This window comes from Podarcis bocagei (assembly GCF_964188305.1).
Source record: "Podarcis bocagei genome assembly, chromosome: 12".
Taxonomy (NCBI): domain Eukaryota; kingdom Metazoa; phylum Chordata; class Lepidosauria; order Squamata; family Lacertidae; genus Podarcis; species Podarcis bocagei.
In genome coordinates this window covers 29,511,713-29,533,317 of record NC_138137.1, presented here as the reverse complement: position 1 = coordinate 29,533,317, position 21,605 = coordinate 29,511,713, and the positions used below count along the sequence as shown (strand labels likewise).

Sequence of the window (21,605 nt, the reverse complement as noted above, 5' to 3'; positions counted from 1 at the left end):
CATGCCTGTGGTACACTGATGAATACCACAACCATGCTGGTGATGCCAATCACCTGTTGTTGCTTTTCACATCCAGATATTGCCTCCTCTCCCAGAATGCAAATCAGTAAAGGTGCAAAGATAACTTTATTTTATCACTCTGTATTATTCAGCTAACTCCAGGATAGGATTTTGTCTTCAGAGATTTTGAAATCACTTGGCCTGGGTTGAAAGTGTACTGAATATAACCACACTATCGAACACTGTACATTTAACACTGGCAGCAATTATTAATACCTGGTGTGGTAAGTATCTTTTCCCAGGGAATCTGTCTGGATGATGGATAAAGTTACATTGTTAAATTCAGCTTCAAACATTATCTCATACAATTAGCCAGACATAATTAGGCGTTAAAGTGAGAGGGTATAATAGTCAATCATGATCTTGTTAATCTTGTGGCCTGTGCTGATTCCCATAAGGTGAAGGCCAAAATGGACTACAGCATTTTTATTTGACTAGTATTTATGAATTCATGTATCATTATCTAAATATTACCTTTGATTGAGATCTCATTAAAGGTCTCTCTGTCTCATATCAAAATGTCAATAACCCTCCTAAGATAGGAAATGTCATTGACTAAGCCTGTACTTATTAATCTAATAACTTCAAAAATGATCACAGTTGCCTTTCAGAAAACAATTTCTTCTCATTAGACCCCCATTGTCAAGTTTTTGGTTTTTTCCCTCTCTTAAAAAATTAGCACCCATTCTTCAAAGGTAGATAATGAAAGGAGAATGTAAATAGTTGGTTCCATAATAAAATATGAACAATAAAAAGAAAATGAGGATCAACAGCTGGGTTGTTTCTTTCTCCAGAATAGAAATGGTTGGGCTTAGTGGGTAAGTGCTTCCTTTTGGACAGACATGTATGCAACAGTTACTGCTGAAGTTCATAAATGGATAATCTAAAATACCAAGCTAAGATACAAAGCTTCACATGTGCTCCCACACTCATCCAGAGCTCTTAAGCAAATTCCCATCAAGGGAATCAAATTCCCATCAATGGAAGAAGTATGTCCTTTCCTACATTCAGGGGAAACAATGATGCCTTGGTATTGCACCATCATAATGGACCAGATGTGCACATGGAATGATCTTCATTCGTTCTTTTCATCTTCCTTACAAATAACTGGCTTTGTATATTAGACTGACACAACAACCATATTTTTAATTTGTGTCAGGTACTATGACATGGTTGCATCCTGATCAATTGAAACCAGCATCAAATATTGATGGCACGTTTTCCCAATATATGTATATTGTCCCAGGGGGAGAAAATAGCTCAAACTGACAATAAGAAAAATCTCTGGAATCACAAATTCATGACAAAATAAAGAAATACCCATGTTCATTTAATTGCCATCTTGGCTTTAAAATAGCTCCATGGTCAGAGCCACTATGCCTCTGAGTACCAGTTGCTGAGGACCAATAGGATGCTGGCCTATGCTGGATTTTGTTCTGATCCAGAATAGGGCTCTACTACTTGTGTTATGCTCTTACAACAGGAATACAACATCTGACATGGGGAGCTGTAGAATTCATTACTTATACTGTGCCTATCACTACATTATGTGCCAAATAAAATATACCATCAAAGGTTATAAGCAATCAAAAACAAAGCGAAACAGAATGCAGACATTCTGGAATTAATCTATATTGTCCAATATTTAAGCAGAAAATCCTTAACAAGACATTCATGGGAGGAAATACTTCACACTGTTATACTTCAGTGACCGTTAGAAATAATATTATCAATATGAGAATGTATCACAGTTATGGTGGATTATTATTAATACAGCACCATGATGAACTGTTAATCATTACTTAGTGAATTACAAATCTCATATAGAGAAAATAATGCCATAAATAATTAACAGTATATACGGACTAACATAACTATAAGCTAATTATACACCACCTAGCTGACAGTTACATTCATCCGAGCTTTTAGGTCTCTGTATAATTCTGAATTTGCAGTTGAACATTTGCTTTTCTTCATGTAGCTTCAGTATTCTCCCCCCCCCCACCTCATATAAAATGCAGAGGTACTCCAAAGCGGTATTCTGTAGTACCGTTTTAATAAAATATTCAACTGCTTAGATCTTGTTCCTCTGATCTGTGCAGAATGCAAAGAAGAGCATAGGGTTGACCCCAGGGCTCTCTAAGTCAACAAGCTCAGGAGAGCTCTAAGAATGTGGCTGATTACATTCTGAAGGAAAGCCCATATGCAAAAAACAAAACCACAGGAGTATTTGAAAGGAGCAAAACCTTCATGGACCACAGCACTAACACTGGAAATAAGCCTCTGTTTGATGTTTTAATGGTAAACGTTTGCATGGCTATGGCTGGAGATAAGACTCTGCCTGCTGCCTGGTTCCAGACAGGGTTCTCTCCCTGCTCTACCTGGAGATGCTTAGGGTTGAACCTTCGGCCTTCTGCACACAAAGAAGATGCTCTACCACTGACTCTCTAGCCATCTCGGGCTTAGAAGAATACCTTGGTCTATGATACTGAAAACCACTAGAGAACCAGGAGAATCAGCAAGGGAGGGCTCCTACTATTCATTTCTCAGTCCATTCCAAAACCCGGCCAAAAACCAGACTGGAACAGCTCTAAATAATCAGTTTCGGACAGAAAAGCCTGAAGATGAGATGCAATCATGTGCGCTGACATTACCGATTCTACCCTTACTTTACATTTCAGCTTTGGAGTCATTTAGCTGATAGGGAATATTTAAATGTATGAAATAAAGAAAATTATCAAGGACCGGCTTCTATCAGTTTGTTTTTCAGTGAGGACTGAAAACATGGTGATTACAACAGGGTTTGGGGACATAGGCTTGCAAATATATGTTAAGCTGCTTTTGTTGCTTTTATTAAGTTTAGACTTCCAATACATTTTTCAATGCTTTTAAGTGTTGCAGATGTAATTTTTGTTATAATTTATATATTATTATTAGTCCCTTTGATGGAATTCTGATGTTCAAAGCAGGATATAAGTATTTTGAACAAGTACATAAAAATAAGCTGAAATATAATTTTTAATTATATTTTAGATATAGGCTGATATTTTTTTTTAAAGGACTAGGTGTACTAAAAGGTTTCCTCTTCCTTGCCTTGTATTTCTTGTTTTTTCTGGGTATCACTTTGATTTACTGCCTTCACATTTAGATGAGCATCAATTACAAGTCTGCATTGCCATCTTAGCGTCAGAAACACCAGTGTTTTTTGCTTGTAGTACATGTGGGTGATGGTAATAAATCCTCATCTAATATAAGATTAAGTTATGATCCTAAGTTGCTGTAGCTCAGATTCTTTTCCCATTCTGGAAGAATATATTAAAGTTATGGAATGAAACATGAGGCTAAAAACTTAAGAGGATTGTGAAAGGGAGCTAGACCCATAACAACGCCAAATTTATGATTATGTGAACTAAGCAGTCATTTTCCCCCCTATTGGCAGAATAAGAGGCTCTTAGTGACTGGCTATAGTTGAAGGATATTAAATCATGACCATGCAAATTTCTATTTGATAGTGCATTTGGATGGTAATATATTAGGTGTTGTAAAAGTACACTTGTCTTTGCTGTAGACCTTTGCTACCATACAATAATAACTTTTAAGAGAATACATACAAATTTCTATTCATCAGCAACAATGAATGAATTTTGTCTCAATATGGTAGACCAGTTTTTTAAAAATAATGTTAAGACTTAAGGCATGCTTCTCTAAGAATCCAGAGAACATTTCTTGTTAACTCTAGTTTTCCTCATTGAATTGCTTCTATGGTTGGTTTATCTTGATTTATAAGCTGTTCTGCCACTGTATTATCTAACCTATGTTCACACATGATCTGAAATAGAGCGTCTCTTCACATGGGATGGGGTTGCTGCCTCCCCTCCACACAAATAGACAAGTACAGTGGTACCTCAGTTTAAGTACTTAATTCATTCCAGAGGTCCGTTCTTAACCTGAAACTGTTCTGAACCTGAAGCACCACTTTAGCTAATGGGGCCTCCTGCTGCCGCAGGAGCACGATTTCTGTTCTCATCCTGAAGCAAAGTTCTTAACCTGAAGCACTATTTCTGGGTTAGTGGAGTCTGTAACCTGAAGCGTATGTAACCCGAGGTACCACTGTAATTGCAGGTGCCTGTTTGTATGTATGGGAAACTGCTCCCCGCCTTTTGACGAGTTGGGTCACCACATTCTGCACCAGCTAAACTTTTTAAGGTCAGCCCAAAACTGACTTTTGTAATTAATTGTCACAAGGCATGGCAATAGTCACTAGCTTAAGCGGCTTGGAGAAAGGATTTGAAGGGTTGCAGAGAATAAGTTAGTTTTCACAGGCTGGGCACCTCTGGTTACGAAACTGCTAGGAACAAACAAGAGGGAGCTGGTGTAACTAGTACACTCTGGGTTGAGTACTGGATAGATTAGCAAGATAATATAAATGTAAAATACAAATGCAAAATAATGAATAAGTAGTATAGCTCTATGAATGGTTGAGAATCACATAGCAATCATTTCATCCCAAACGGAAGTGGTTCAGTGTTAAATGTCTTCTGTATTCTTCCACTCATCAATATAATTCTAACAAAATATCTGGCCACCTCCTTTCCCCGCATCCTCCCTCTAGTTATGGTAGGAAGCTGATTTCATGCAGACAGCTCATTGATCAATCTACTTTAGCACTGTTGACTCCAGTGGGCACCACATTTCCCCCTGCCCCATAGACCACTTGAAATGCTGTGGAACACCTGAATGAATCTTGTGGACCACGAGTGGTCTGTGTGCACCACCGTTTGGGAAGCCCAGTCTATGCTGACTGTCAGGAGCAACTCTTCAAGGTTTCAAACAGGACTTTCCCCCAGTTCTATCTGGGGTTGAACCCCGAGACATGCAAAGTATGAGCTCCACCACGAAGTCATGCCCCCCCCCCGGGGCTAACACTATTTATTTGGTTTCTGTGTCATTCAGAAGATCAGTAATGGATTCAGGGAAGCAATAAATTGATTGCACCTTTATTCATCAAGTAACGTATGGAAGCAAGCCTAATTCTGTCCATTAAAACAAAAGAATATATTTAAGAAACCTTTTTCAGCAGTGTGCCTTTGAAAGTCAGAATATTTACCAACATGACAGTTAAGAGGTGTTAATGAATGATTCATAGTTTATATTTGTATAGGCACCACTAATTTAGAGCTACAGCTCTTCATATGAGCCATTAGGAACTGTGTGATTATATTGCCCATACATGAACAGGTGGAAGAGCTTGAGAAAATAATTCTATTTTGACTATGTAAATAAATTTATGCAAATTGTTTCATTTATGTATTCCTTTTTCTAGACAAAACTGTATATAAAATAAATTATCTGTGCTCAGCCATCCCTCACTCTGAGCATCAATTCTGAACAGTTACTTAGAACAGCAAAAACAAAACATAACAAAAACCACAGAAGAATAAGCCCAATTCTTACCACTCCAATGGAAAAGTAATTATTGATGATGCTGTAAGGCACTGGGTCTCCCTTTTCATCTTTATCATTAGGTATGACTTCAAATTTCCACCTGTCGAGCAAGATCTCTGTACTGTTCTCAATATCTTTTAGGATCTTCAGAAGATTCTCGCCTTCGTATCCTGCAAAAACGCACACACGCCGACTTTTAAACAGGACTGCCTTTGCCCTGCTCGTTTTGTTTCCTCACCCAAGTTTAAGCACCGCAATCTCACCATGCAGCATTTCACAAGAGAAAAAATGCATTTAAGTTGTGGAAACCCAGGTCAGTTTTAGCATAATATGGAAGTTTCTTCAGCCCTGCAAGGCTGATACCATGCCTGAGCTACCATTTCCTTACAGAACTGATGCCAACGTCCACTGTCACTTGGTTACGTGAGTCCAGCTCTTGTAGTAATGGAGCCGCCAGCCGCTCTTTCCGCCTCACAACCTTACCTGTGGCATTATAATGGCCTGGGATCCAAGCGCTGCCTGCTTCCCAATTTATATTGTATTATTTTATGTACTGTGGCTTGCCGTTGTTTTATTGATTATAGTTTAGAAATTATTTATTGAAACTGTTGAGTGGATTTCTGTTTAACTTTTATATGTTATTATCATTTAATACTATTCTTATGATTGTTGAATGTTACTTTTTATGTAGGTTGCCTATTTTAAAGTTATGTTTTATTATCACATTTTTGTAGCATTAGATTGTTATAAGGGACGCGGGTGGTGCTGTGGGTTAAACCACAGAGCCTAGGACTTGCTGATCAGAAGGTCAGCAGTTCAAATCCCCGCAATGGGGTGAGCTCCCGTTGCTCGGTCCCTGCTCCTGCCAACTTAGCAGTTCAAAAGCATGTCAAAGTGCAAGTAGATAAATAGGTACTGCTCCGGTGGAAAGGTAAACAGCGTTTCCGTACACTGCTCTGGTTTGCCAGAAGGGGCTTTGTCATGCTGGTCACATGACCCGGAAGCTGTACGCCGGCTCCCTCGGCCAATAAAGCGAGATGAGTGCCACAACCCCAGAGTCGTCCGTGACTGGACCTAATGGTTAGGGGTCCCTTTACCTTTTTTTAGATTGTTATAAGATGTTCATTTTTTGTTTCTTCAGCTTGTAAACCGCCTTGAGTATTGAAAGATAGAAAGACGGTAAACAAATTAAAAATGATGATAACATAAAGCATAGCACATGACAGCCACCTAGCATGGTTTAGAGACAGTGGCTCCTAGTCTCCTGGACTATTACAGTACCAGACAGCCATGGTGTGTGTGGGGGTGGGGTGGGGGGTGTAGAAGTGACAGCAGCTGCTGAAAGCTATAACAAAGGGTGGCAGCAAAGTAAGCCAGAGCAGTTGCTATCAGCAACACTATACAAAAACCCAACTCAAACCTGGTGATGGCTTTGCTCCAGGCCAAGGAACTACAAAAACAACTTCAGCTTCCCACCAAACAAATGCAAAATAGCTCACCCTGCTTTCACGGAGCCTAAATTAACAATAACTTACAATTTCTATTTATTGCCTTTATATGTGACTTTTCATCAAGGTGCCCAAAAACATAGTTGAGAACAGTCTAGTTCATCCCGTCATTGGATATACAAGCAGACTATTTCTTTCTTAAAGCACTGAAAGGGATTGGGGGCTTTCTACATCCCACATATCAGCTCCTGCATGTCACATGGAAAAACCCTTTAAAAAAATAGAGTGGGTTTCTGATATGGTACTGAGGTGTGCGATTAGAGGAGGTGAGAGGGAATCAAATAAAGGCTCGGGAGTAAGCTTATGGGTAGTTTCACCCTTCTGCACATCCCCCAGAACTGCCTAAAACCCTTTGAAGCAGTCTCATGCAGTGGCGTAGCGTGGGTTGTCAGCACCCGGGGCAAGGCAAGTAATTTGCGCCCCCTAGCCCATGGATTTGCGCCCCCTAACCCTAACCCCCAGATGTTGCGCCCGGTGCGGCCGGCCCCCCCTGCACCCCCCACGCTACGCCACTGGTCTCATGGGCTCAGCATGGAGGTAAGGTGTTGCTACGCACCATCTTCCCCGGAGCCTGCAACATTTTATTCTTCTCTGTGGCTGCTCCCATATTGTGGAATTCCTTCTGGAGAGAGGTTAGATTTGTTATCTTTCTTCTAGCAGCCTAAGTCCTTCCTGCTAAGTCCTTCCAATGACAGGCCTTTGGAAGCCAACATGCTGGCAGAGCTGCTCACTGGTTACTGTCTTGGTAAATTGCATTTCAACAGCTGGTTTTAAACACAATGCAATGTGTTTTCATTGCTGTTTTTTAGCAAAGTTTGTTTTTACTGTATTTTATAATTGGTATTTTCAAATGTAAGCTACCTTAATTCCCAACTTGGGATAAAGGCAGGCTATAAATATATTAAATAAATTGCCTTTATTAGCTGTAGCTAGCTTTCAAAAGGAGCAAATGCACACCACTGTTAAACAGAAACATCTTATTTAATAAGATCAGAGAAAGCTGAGAAGTCTAACCTGAGGAAAAACTTTCCATAAAGATTTTATTGTTTCAGTAATCACGCTACTTAAAAGTCCTTCATCAGCTGAGAATTGTTAGAAAATGCATGGCTGCAACTATGTGATAGCCATCATATGTCTATAGTGTTTGAAAGGTTGCCTTTTTCTTTTTTCTTTTACTATATGTGGGCACAAAACAGTACTGTTTTATTCTGTGAACCACCCTGAGATGATGAAGGGTGGCATATAAATCTAATAAACAAACAAAATAAAAAATACTGTGTCAATTATCTTCCCTACAAATGCACACCACACACATGCTTGTTTGATAAACAGGAGAGGGGGCTCAATCCTTTTAAAAGATAATGAGATCTTATCATCTCACTATAAAAGCTAATAAATTAGTACTGCCAAGCAATGCATTCAGTAGCAATGAAGTTGATTCTGTAAAATTGTTACAGGTTATTTGTTTAATAATTCATAATCCATGCTAGGAGTTTGCACCATCGAGAAGGGAAAATTACTCACCAGCAAACAAATTTGTTGGCCTCCCTTCTGTTCTCCAATCCTATGGAAAAGTTTCAGGAGGGGGGAAAAATCAGTGTTGTGGCATCAGCTACCAGGGAAAAGGAGGCAAAGAATAGTAAAAAGAAGAGAACTTGAGGGCTTATTTTTTCCCCTCCTAGTTTAAACAGACGGCTTTCTAAGTGGTTAAGTGCGAGTCAAGAGTGGACAGTCCATAAAGAAAGAAGTAACAGAGTTCAGTGATGGAGGGTCCAAGAAGAGGGACGGTGACAAAATGAATTACCATTGTGCAGACTTGCATTGTTAGACACATCCCTACTTTCTCCCATTCTGCAGAACATTCCAGACAATCAGAGGAAGCGGAAAGAAGCTCCATAAGGAAGGAGTGTACCAGTTAAGCAGCTTATGGAGTACACTAATAAATGTTTTCTCCTCTTGCTGGCATATCCACCTGTCTGGCGGAGCAGATTGGTCCGCATACCAGATTTCACATAAAGCCTGAAAACATAGTCATTGCATGAAGTAGCTATGCATCTCTGGATAAGGAAGGATTAAGGCTTTCAGAGGCTTCTAGCCACGATGGCTATTGTCAGGGGACCGCCATCGGAACAGGGAAGGGAAGCAGAGGGGCAGTTGGGTTACAGGGAACTTCCAAAAATCTTGTGAAGCAGTTCCTCTTCCTGTGGTGGGGAAAGCCACACCTCTAGTGGGGAAGAGGGGAAGGGACCAGAGGATGCTTCTGGGAGCCTCAGCACCCTGCCAGGAGGGAAGCACGCCTCTTCTGTCGCCCACCCTGCGCAGAGGTGTAAAACACAAAGAAGGAAGGAAAAGGCTGGGGGTGACTAAGCTCATATGTTGGGGGAGGACCCGGAAACGACCACTTCCGGATTCTGCTAGCGATTGAGGCAGACATGAACTTGTGGTTCTGCGCTGTAAATAGTCTTTGCACCAAAATAAAACCTGTAAAAGACAGGTTGGGGTCCTGACTGGTTACTCACGAGCAACCACCATTGCCATCTGACAGCTATGTTCTCCCTGCACTGTTCAAGACAGGATGCCTCTCAATACCAGTTGCTTGGAATGGCATGTGCAAAGGGGGCTGTGGCATTCAGATCCTGCTTGCAGGCTTCCCACAGACTAGCCACCCTGAGAACAGGAAGCTGCACTAGATGGGCTTGATGAAGCAGGGTTCTTCTTACATTCCCCAAAAAGTCCATTATTTTGTGGAAGAAGGTGAAATATTTATAGCTTGGATTACAATGGACTTCTGTAAATAAGAGATTAAGAAACACGAGTGGCACGTGTGAGCTTTCATCACTCACACATAGAAGGATGTTTATAGCTGATATAGAAATTAAATATTCTTTTTACATGCAGAGAATGCCTGTCAAGATAAGAGATGCTTTAGATGAGGTTGGGTGGATATTTTTGAAGTCATACCGGTCCCAGAAAGGTTAGCTTTCATAATTTTGAGTTAGTTTGCCTGTGGAGGGGGAAAAAACCCAGAGGGCTACACCTATGAGGCTTTCAAGTTAAATGTTAACTCAATATACAAGAGCTCTTTGCTGGTGTTGTAGTGAGTTTCAGAAAGAAAGAAACGAAGGAAGGAAGGAAATGTGGATCAACTGCATAGACAGGCAATGATCCTATTTATGACAGAAATCTAGTAATATTTAAGGTCGGTGAGACAAGATTATTTTGACTAATGTACCAATGCTTTCAGAATGGCTTAACACAACCAGCTTTTCTTGGATTGGGACCAAAAGTTTACATAGCCTACATTTCCAAAAGGAAAACCATTAAAGAAAAGGTATTTAAGATAGCAACATGAAAGGCATAGCTAAAATCTGACCCAGGTCCTAATGCTAGGACCTCTGATGAAAACTCCAGTTATTATTATGTTTAAATAATAATAATAAGAATACACATTTTCTAAATAATTTGATTATACTACAACTACAATTGTTTGTGATTAAGCCTTTCATGCTAACCAGCAGATTTGTTATTATCTGAAAAGAATTCTTCTTTGAGATATTCATATAATTTCCTAGAACACGATCTATAACATTACACGAATAAAACAGCAAGATGTGGAAGAAAGTGATTTGGAACAAGGCAGACCAAGAAGAATCATTGAGGCTCTGAGCTATGTGTTCAAGACCAGCTGAAGACAACCAAGAGAGAAATATATTTTTCCCATTCAAACTGGATATATTTGTGAGCAAAAAGAGTTACCACAAAATTGGATAAAACTTACGTAGTTGTCGGAGGCTGTTTTGCATTGCAGCAAAGATTTTCAACACCAGTACTAGTGAAGCTGGGGAAAGTCCAAAATATATGTGCATAGGCAGGCAGGATCACAGTGAGCACAAAGTTCATGGTGTGAAAGTGTGAAAGCTAACCAAGTGTGTCAAAAAGCTACAACCAAACAAAGCTAGTATGAGGGACTTTGAAGCCCTGGACAAAGGAACCAGAGGAAGAGGAAACAGTCCTAATGTAAAAGATACCATTTAGTTAAAGCTATGAACTCGCAGTGGAAGAGTGAAGGAGAACAAACAAAAAGCTTAAGACTTTTTGGAAGCTGGCACTGAGGACATAGTTAGAGAAAGAGATATGTATAAAATAATTTTCATTTATTGATGACTGTATTTTTATCCTCCTCATTTGTTTAGGGAGCTCAGAACAGCTTTCATGAATCTTCCACGCAGGAACTGATCATATTCTCACCGGCTTAACTTCAGCAATGTAAGAGTGTCAGGTACTACCTTTGTAATACTAGACATCAAGTTTCAAATGTAAAGGATCTAGAAGAGTCTTCTGGAGACTGAAATGTAGACAAGCATAATTAAGGCCATTTACAGACTGCTTTGATACCTTAAAGCGGTATAACTTACATAATCACAAGGCCTCCTGTTTGCTTGGCAATATCTTTCTCATGGCATCTTGTGTAAGTTTCTACTGTCCTCCCCTTTATACAGTGCTGGATATACAAAAAATGTGTGGGTTTTATTTATTCTTTGCCTCCAGGAATCCTGGCAGATAGCACCAGAAGACTGATTGTCTGAAATCTACTGCAGGATGAGAAAAGAAGGAAAGAACTAAAAAACAAACAAACATCCAATATATTAGCATTGCATGATTTGAGACTTGGTTTTTAACATCCCTGAACAAAAATAGCACTAAACTTCGGATCATTTTTTCGGGAAGGCCAGGAGCAAAGAAACAAGCATTTGTTTCTAGATTATGGGGGGGGGTGCTTTTATGTTATGTACAATCCTGCTTTAAAAGGTAAAAATAATTGCTATTTAGAAATTTCATGATTACAAACTCATAGAAATTGCTAACTTTTTGTTAGCCCTGTGAAGGTTTGGAGCCGCCAGCTCAATCCCTGACCTCTGCATATTCATCCAAACTTCCGTACAAAGCCTGTACAAAAGATTGGATGAATATACAGAGACAGAACCAAAAGCCTTGGTCCACAAGTTCATTCTCCCTAATATGTTATCAGCACAGGTTATCACCACTGACATCACTACAGAATAATATCACTCATGCCTCTGCCATTCTGATTTTATGGGTTTGTCTTACATGCAGTAGTGCTAAGTGCTGACATGCAGCAGTGAAACCAAGTGAGATCTTGTGCTCAGAAAGTGGGGCAAAGTCAGGTTACTTTTGTTCCAGTTCTCGGGGACTTCTAATGATGGCTGCAGAAGAAGATGCAAGGCACCTCTTGGCTTTATGTTAAAAGGATGGAGAAATTGGCTTGGTTTGGTAACTGACTGCCACTTTCTGGACCACTACATGAAGTGAAAGACAAGTTATCTTTTGAAATATGTCTTTTCCAAATATCTCAATGCAACTATGCAACCAAAAAAAACAAAAAACAAAAAAACCCGCTCACGCAAAAGCAAAGTTGTGCCCAAAATGATTCTCTCATTGAAAACGATGTACCAAAAAAATGCATCACATTAGAGAAAGATGATATTTAAAAGCATGCATATTAGGCAAAACAGCAAACTAAAAGGAACACACAGTGGGCTAAATTCACAGAAAAATACACATGAACTTTCATACGGAGCTTTTTAGTTAACAAAAAATCAAACTGATGTGGAAAAAGGGAGGACTGAACTTGAGACTGAAAAGTGAGAGAAACCAAAATTGACAGATCTGTTCAGTCCTAGCTTTCCCTACTCCTCCTACCAGAGTGGAGCAATGTTCATTGGCTGGCATGACTGTGATGTGCAGGCACTGAGCAGGAAACATCAAGGCGACAATGCTAAATGCAACCAGAACTGTCATGTTTGAACCAATGAGCCACTGCCTGATTGCATTGCTTTGGAGAAAAATCATTCCATACCCTGGAAACAGGAACAGTGGTTAAAGAACTGCATGCAATACACCTTTACAAAGGAAATTTATTCTACATGTTAGCAAGTGAAATAATTTTTTATTTACCTCCTCCCCATCTCAGACACCTGGCTAAGTCATTCCCAGTTCCAAGGGGAAGAATAGCAACTGGAGGGTGCTTAATCAGATTTGCTTTTTCTGTGGATGAAAGAAGTAGATACTGTTAAATGGTAAAAAGCAGATGAGCCAATGTATAGATCAAACAAGTATTTAATTGCATAAATATTGTGGTCAGATAATGTTTTGACTCAACCATTAGGCTGTATTACTGAAGGAAAAAAGCAGCCTTCCAAATTAATTGAGTTATCATTTTTCCTGCAACTGCCATTCTCATACATTATTCCATTATTTATTATTTTAGACACTTTTGGCATATAGCCCATTAGCCACTGACTAGCTGCCAGTGCTTCATATTTCAGTGGGAGAATCACACAGCTCTAGAGCTCTGGCACTTTCTGACTTATATTGGAAAAGAAGCAAAGAAGATAATATTTCAACTTTTTGTTCAAGTGGCCATCTTTTGATAATTGTTATTCTTTATAATTATTGAACAGATCAACCCAATATGTTTATTTCATATTTCATAAAATCTATATACCATTTGATTGTTAAAGAAAAAACACCTCTAAACTGTTCCATATATGTTCCTTATCCACCTTTATATGAAGCCAAGGTACATTATATATCAAGTAAATACATGAATAGATACAAAACGGGGGAAAAGAAAACGCTTCCTTTCTAAAGTGAGTAATTACAGAGAGATATCTAAACTTCATAGGTGCTTGGAGGGACCCTGTAATCTCACTGAACAGGAAAATTGCACACACACACCCATACACACACTATTCAGGTGTGCTTTCATGGGGTCGCAGCTAATACTATTCCTACTCAGAGTAGACCCATTGAAGTGAATGGCATGGCTAACTTGGGTTCATTCATTTCAATAGGTCTGTGCCAAGTAGAACTCAAGTTGGCTACAACCTACTGTCTTTTCCAAAGGTCAAAGTGACTGAATAGGAGTTCTAAGTTGCTTCAAGAATCTACTTTCTTAGAACATTCCATAAGTGGACCTTCTCTACAAAAACTTTATATAGAAGGTCGGTGGCAGCATCCGAAACCTTGAAATGAACAGCTCAATAAAATTAGTCTCTCTGTGTGTGGAGGGGGGGCATTCAAGATTATGGCTAAAATGGGTGCTTTCAGACCTGTCGGGTAAGCTGTGTTGATGGCTCCCACAAGAAGACACAAATAACTGACCCTAATGGTCTTACTGATTATGAGCCAGCTTCCAGTGTTCCTACGACATAGAAAAAGAATACTCCTATACTTCTTCATATTAAGAGAGCCAATTTTAATGAGGCATATGCTCTAATACTGCCAAAAGTCCAGTGTAATGAAAGAGAATCAGCACTAAAATGAGATATTCTCTATAAACAATATGTGAAAATGGTTAGAGAGCTTAAGTTAGAACTTCAACCGCCTGTTTCAAAAATTCCCCAAACACTCCTAACCAACTTCCTTTCTGCAGCCTCCCCTCTTTTGATTACTTTAGCAAGGAGCAGAGGAAGTTTTCCTACATCTGATGAATCCCAAGAGTCAACTGTACATAAAGCTCAAATCGCAGACCTTTGATAAAAGGTTCAAAAAATAGTGTTAATTGCTCAAAAAATGGCACGTTACCTATGCAGTCCAAAATCCATCCCACAGTTCCATCTCCACCACATGCTAATACTCTAAAGTCAGACACATCTCGGAAAAAATTCAACCTGAAAGAGAAAGGACGTGTGTGAAGTTATGACCCACAACCTTGTTCTGTCAATGCTCTGTGGACAGAATACTTGCACAGCAGTTCCTCTGCTCAGCTTGCAAGCACGCGCTTCATGATGAAGATAATTCTCAGATACAACGGGCTATGCTATAAGGGAACCAGTCATAAGATGCTAATTACTGCAAAGTGATCCAATAAAATTAGTTTCATTATAACATGCAGTTTATTATGGCGAGCAGTAAAATATTCATCTCCTGGGAACTATATTTTAATGTACGAAGATTAACTAGCATGTAGATGCCAAGTAGCTGTAAAGAACATCATTTTTCAGAGAGGGATCTATGCAACCTATGGCTGACTTGCGAGAGTTTTCACATGATTTCGAAAGCCAAATTAAAACAATGGAACACGAGCCCCCTTCACATGTTACTCACATGCTATGGTAAAAGGCTGTGAAGCAGGCATCATGCGATTACTAAGGAGTGAGGCCCTAGCTGTGGTGTTGTCCTCAACTGAGGAGCTCCTGGCCCTGATCCTGGCACCAACAGCAGCCTGGGTGTAGGCTTCCAAGTAATCAGAACCCCAACATGACTCAATGCCCTGAAAACATGGAAGTCTACATGCAAGCAGATACTCACCCGAAGGCTTCTTTTCAGCATACAGCTATATGATAATACAGTCATACCTTGGAAGTTGAACAGCTTAGTTCCCAAACGTTTTGGCTCCTGAACATCGCAAACCCAGAAATGACTGTTCCGGCTTGCGAACTATTTTTGGAAGTTGAACTTCTGCAGCTTCCAATTGGCTACAGGAGCTTCTTGCAGCCAATCAGAAGCCACGCTTTGGTTTTTGAACGTTTTGGAAGTCGAACATTCGACTTCCAAGGTACGACTGTACTTGGAGATCTGTAGACTGGACCAGGCAGTGCATGCAATGGAACATTATCCTGCCTCTGAGTCATCACCATTTTGTCTTCGCATTAGTAACGCACAAAGGGGGCTTCATGGGCTATATAGTGAAGTTACATGAACGTCAACAAAATGAGCAATGTTTTGAAACTGCTTATAATGTATGGGAAACAGCCCTTTTAGAAAAGTTAATGAACAAAACTTAAATTAGCAAGGGGACAAAGGATGTCTTCAGCCCATTGTGGTTTCCCCTTTATCACATACACAGCACAAGCAGACAATGACCTATCCCCAACAGCATATGAATCAATATTGCTAATCTGACCCAACAACCACCACCTAATGCATGCAAACAAACCACACTGTAACCAACCAGGCACTGGGCCCTCCAGTGCAATGCCAATGTAAATAATTAAATGTACAATAAAGGGCCTAATCACATGATGCTGACGCAATACCCTACGTTTCCTTGTTCATTCCTTGTTCATTTGGTTGCTTTGTAACGTAAGAAAATCTTCAATAAAAACTAATTAAAAGAATTATTACAGCAGATTACTTGGCTGGTAAAGTTCCAAGCTGATATGTAGATCAGTAATTCACTTGTCATTAAAAAATGCACATGTGTAATCACAGAAGATACACACATGTATATATATCTAAACTACTGGTGTATTGTGTGTTTCCATCAATAAATTTCATGAGTGTCTATGCTCATAAAATAGAGATGACAGACACAGTGAAAGAAAAATAAATTACTTCTGTTAAATAAACCACAGGTGTTTTTTTGGGTGAAATTACTTGGGCTGTACATGTTCTAAGTGAAACACACTTGATAAGTCACATAAGTTTCCAGTTCTGCACCATTTATTATCTGTTAATGACAAAACACAATAGAACATGGAAAGAAATCAGTATCAATGACAGGAGGAATAATGAGAGGTAACATCACTACTCATTCTGAAGAGAGAAACTAGCTATGAACATGATATAGGCCAGCACCTGCTCAGCCATAATTTACTGGCAATATTTTTGCAGGCATAAACTAGAAATAGATACATTTCAAGGGCAAATGTATTTATACTGGCCATAGCTTACAAATTTATGAAGAAATGCATGTCGCAGGCTGAAGAACAGATACACATGTTGAAATAGTAGACTGAGGTTGACTGTGAGCAATTTTGATAATATGGGCCCTAATCAATACTTGAATTCCAAAAATGGCATTAGGAGTCGTGATATATATATATATATATATATATATATATATATATATATATATATATAATTCTTATTTATGTATTTTTCTTTTTTAAGGGAAGTTCATCCCTAGTTCAATAAGGACAGGGGTCAGCAAAGTTTTTGTGGCTTGGACCGGTTCATGGTCCTACAGACGCCAGAGTGTGTGTGTGCTGTTTCCGGCACTCCTTCCGGTCAGAGGAGGTGTGCGCAGCTTCCCATTGGCTGAAGGAGCCTGCTCTGCTCTACGCCGGTTTAGTGCAGCACACGGGAGCCAACTGAGTAGGCAACAGGGGTCCCTGAGCAGGTGGTGGTGAGGCATCAGATCAAGGCCTGCATTTTAAAATGAGCTTAAAAAATATATTTGCAAATGTTTGTATGTCTCATGCCAGGCATAAAGCAGCTGGCTAAGTACTTTGGCAGATGTTTATCTCCTTGAACAGCCCCCCCCCGATTTATAACAGGAGACACGTTCCTTAAAGTTGTAAAAGGAAATTACAGGCTGGGAGCAAAAGGTCATATTGACCATACAAATTACAGAATACAATCAAGCTGCAAAAACACTAATTAAGAGTTGGTAAATAGTAAAATTTATTGTAATACCATGTGCCTCCCATTAGACATGAGCCACATCTTCCTAAGGTTAAAGGGCAAGAGCTAATAGAAGAAGAAGAAGAGTTTGGATTTGATATCCTGCCTTTCACTCCCTTTAAGGAGTCTCAAAGTGGCTAACATTCTCCTTTCCCTTCCTCCCCCACAACAAACACTCTGTGAGGTGAGTGGGGCTAAGAGACTTCAAAGAAGTGTGACTGGCCCAAGGTCACCCAGCAGCTGCATGCGGAGGAGCGGAGACACGAACCCGGTTCCCCAGATTACGAGACTACTGCTCTTAACCACTACACCACACTGAAACAGCAGCTGGCTTGAAAGGGGAGTTGTAAATAGAAGAAGTTGCTTTTAGAAACAGCAGCTGGCTTGAAAGAGGGGTGTAGATCTAAGGGGTTGCTTTTGGAAAGTGTTTTTATTAAAGTTCCTTTTTACTTTGAAAAGGCCTTTCCTTCTAAAAATCTATCTATGTTATGTATGAAACATATTGGCTTAAATGTAATTATGCAAAGGATTTAGAAAGTAAGAAATGTTAGATTCTTATGTTAGATTCTTATTTCATTGATGGTGTGTGAGAAGGTGAACCCAAGATCTTTGTTTAAGATAAAAATTAAAACCATTAGCCATCTGTTTTGGAGTGAATAGGGCAATAGGGCAATAGGACAAAGATGATCTGATAATTAAGGTGCCTGGTCGAGGCAAATGTAAGATATATGGCTACTTGTCTGCCATTTATGGATAGAAGGAAAACTAGCTTTTTGTCTCCCATAAAAGGTAATAGGAAATGGGTGTATCTTTTATGATTGGTTCTAGCAAACAGCCAATAGGAATTTCAACCAGGCTGATTGGACAGAGGCAGCCAAAGGAGGAGCAAGGGGGCTGGGCTGAGGGAATATAAGTGCTGGCCATCAGGGCTGGAGTGGGCAGAGCTTTGGTAACCATATACCACTGTGTCTCTCATTTATTTGTCTGACAAATAAATTATTATTTTAATTTCTCTATTGCTGCGTTGAATATTGCATTCCAGCTAAGCGTTAACCACAAGCAGGGTGCTACAGTGGGGGTCCATGGGCTGGTTAAACAACCCCCATGGGCCGCTTGTGGCCCATGGGCCTTAGGTTGCCAACCCCTGAATAAGGAGAACATTTTACAAGCAGTAAAGAAAAGAGATATTTAATTTAAAAGTAGCAGTTATACTTGTTTATCATAAGGAAATGGTTGGTTGCTTGTCATTTCCCCAAGACATCACCTATAAGCTTCCAACCATCCTCCAATTCAATGCACACAAAGACAATGCACAATACTATTTATCTAGACTTAGACCCTGTTTTCCATGTAAACCGCTGAGAGTGGATTACATCCAGATAGTCTACAGGGCCAGGCACCCTTAGTTTCAGGAGTAGGCTTGTGTCATTTACCCTTACACAAGTCTGTGGTCCATGTATATAGGTTTGAATATATAGCTGTGATCCACAGGCAGATAATGTCTCCACACCATTTTAATCTGACTCATTTCCTGTCCTTCTGGTGTTTATCTATTATCTATGCAGATTTGACACATATATATTCCAACTCAGATAAACTGAACTGGTGGTGGCCAGCCAAAAATGGAAGCAGCAGTGATTCCTAGTTGGCAGCACCCTTAAACATCCTTCTAGATTCATCGCTGTACCAAGATACCCAGATTTTATTGGTGGCCATTTATTGATGCCTACAAATATGAGCATGCTGGCTTGAATGGCAGAATGCAAATTGAGATGACCCACCTCAAGCAGGCCACCTGCCATGATTCTCCTTGTACCCCAACCCTGCTCTCCAGTATCTATGCACCCTCTTCTCCTCCAATATTTTCTAAAAGGGGAAGGTGATAGCAGAAAGCAGAAAATGGCAGCAAACAAGAGAAAAGACCTGATGGACGTACCCTGTGGTAGGAAATCATGATTTGAGTGTCTTTTGTCAATAGCAGCGATGGCAACAAAACACTCAAAATGCCATTGCTCAGGAGAGGAGAGACGATGTTCCAGTTTGTAGCCCAACTCTATTATACCTGTCCGGTCGTGGAGAGGATGATCAGTTGATGGAAGAGAATCAGGAGCAGACTGGGGAGCTGGATGACCCCAGTGGGCCTAGCAGTCTGTGGGAGGAGGGATGTGGGTCCCAGGAGATGTCTAATTCTTAGGGTAGAGGCTGCGAGCTGGAAGATTGAGGTTCAGATCCTAGGGAGGAGCCAAGGAGGCTCTGAGAAGAACGTTCTACCCAAGAGACACTAGATGCCCAGAGCCGAAAAATGACTGCAGTGACACCACCTCCTGTGAGTGAGGAGTCCCTCCATTCTGGAAGGGCAACTGGGAGCCAGTCTGATGATGAGCCAGCTCTGCCTCTGCCTCTAGCGGCAACAGCACCAGAGCAAACAAGCCTTGTGAAGCCAATCTGCTCAATGGAGTCCTTGCTTGCACTGGAACCTGGGCTGCTTACCACACAGACAGCTGTGCAACAGAGGGCATGTTGCATGCTGGAACATCTTGGCTTGTGCTTAGCCACATGTGCTAACCTCTGATGCATGTGTTGAACCTGTGCTTTGTAATCTGATTTATGTCCCACTCTGACATATGCCTTTGGCAGAAATGGTGTTAAGAGTAAACCATTCTTCATCCAAGGCAATACACAGAATGAAAAGGTCAGCCGATTCGCAAAGGAAAAGGGAAGACCCAAATAACTAATGTTGCAATCTTGTGTATCATTCCGAGTGGACAGAAAGAAGCTTTGAATGATAAAACTTAATTTGCGCAAATATAGCGTTCTTAATAAGTTAACACAGATACAACAATGAGGGATCCAATTGCCAGAGTTTAAGATAGCATGATTTAGACATTTCAAGCATAGAACAGAGTGGACTATGGAATCTTTCTAGGAAAAATGGTGGCCTCTCTGCCAGTTGCACAATTGTTGTTCACTTAGAAGGCAAATAATGACTGAATTTCAAATGCTTCAGCATAATTAAATCTACAGTAACAGTTGTTGACAGAGCTGGATGGCTCCTATAGAGAGACATAACCACTGAACAGTGAAACTCGTTTCAGGGTAAAAACAAGTGCTCATTACAAATTGTGCAGTGTATCAGAATGGCAATTTTCACGTCACCTTGTTAACTGTGGCTCTTTATAAATATACGGTACTTTTCATATTTAGGCTCAGCTGTTGAGCCTGCATCGTTTCTCCAATTTACACTACTTTTCTCATTACTAATTTTCAAATATCAACTCTTAATATTAACTGAAGGGTTCATTTTGGCCTCTCAAACTTACAAAGTGTGTTTACTAAAATGTTAAGTTACTACTAATGCACAGCTTTTTTTACTGGAGGACTGGAAATTACTGAATGCATTGCCCTTTATTTTCCCTGAATGACCCAGGAAAGCAGAGACCTACTAGCCTTTCTGTGCTAGGCAAAGCATTAATAAGCCCCCCAAAAAGAGTTTAATACACATGACCTGCTCAGTAGTAAGATAAAGAAGACAGACCTCAAGAGTACTCAGCCTCCACCGGCAGCACACTTATTTATTTATTTGCTGCCTTTAGATGCCACCTTTTTGTCCAAGGAGCTCAAGGTGGCTTAAATTGTTCCCCAGAACAACCCTGTGAGGTAGGTCAGGCTGAGAGGAGTGACTGGTCCTAAGTCCATCCAGTGAGCTTCATAGCACAGTGGGGATTTGAACTCTGCTCTCTTGGTCCTTGCTCAACATTCTAATCATTATACTACACTAGTTCTCACTATAGGTAAAAAGGGTAAAGGTAAAGGACACCTGGTCAGTTAAGTCCAGTCAAAGGCGACTATGGGGTGTGGGCTCACTTCACTTTTCAAGCCAAGAGAGCCGGCAGACAGCTTTCCAGGTCATGTGGTCAGCATGACTAAACCGTTTCTGGAGCAACAGGACACCGTGCCGGAAACCAGAGCGCACGGAAATGCTGTTTACCTTCCTGTCGCAGCAGTACCTATTTATCTACTTGCACTGGCGTGCTTTCAAACTGCTAGGTTGGCAAGAGCTGGGACAGAGCAATGAGAGCTCACCCCGTCATGCAGATTTGAACCACCGACCTTACAATCAGCAAGCCCAAGAGGCCTGGCGGTTTAGACCACAGTGCCCGC

At 40.3% G+C, this 21,605-nt stretch overlaps 1 protein-coding gene across 6 annotated transcripts in view; it reads right to left on the bottom strand.

Moving 5' to 3' along the window:
- DGKB (diacylglycerol kinase beta) overlaps positions 1-21,605 on the bottom strand; it is a 301,695-nt gene that overhangs the window by 142,141 nt on the left and 137,949 nt on the right. For all 6 annotated transcript variants that reach the window (XM_081164533.1, XM_081164535.1, XM_081164532.1 and 3 more), the window contains 3 exons: positions 14,622-14,707; positions 12,990-13,079; positions 5,515-5,675 (listed from right to left, as the gene is read on the bottom strand). In XM_081164533.1, the coding sequence (XP_081020659.1) occupies positions 5,515-5,675; positions 12,990-13,079; positions 14,622-14,707 (337 nt within the window). The remainder of the gene's footprint in view (positions 1-5,514; positions 5,676-12,989; positions 13,080-14,621; positions 14,708-21,605) is intronic.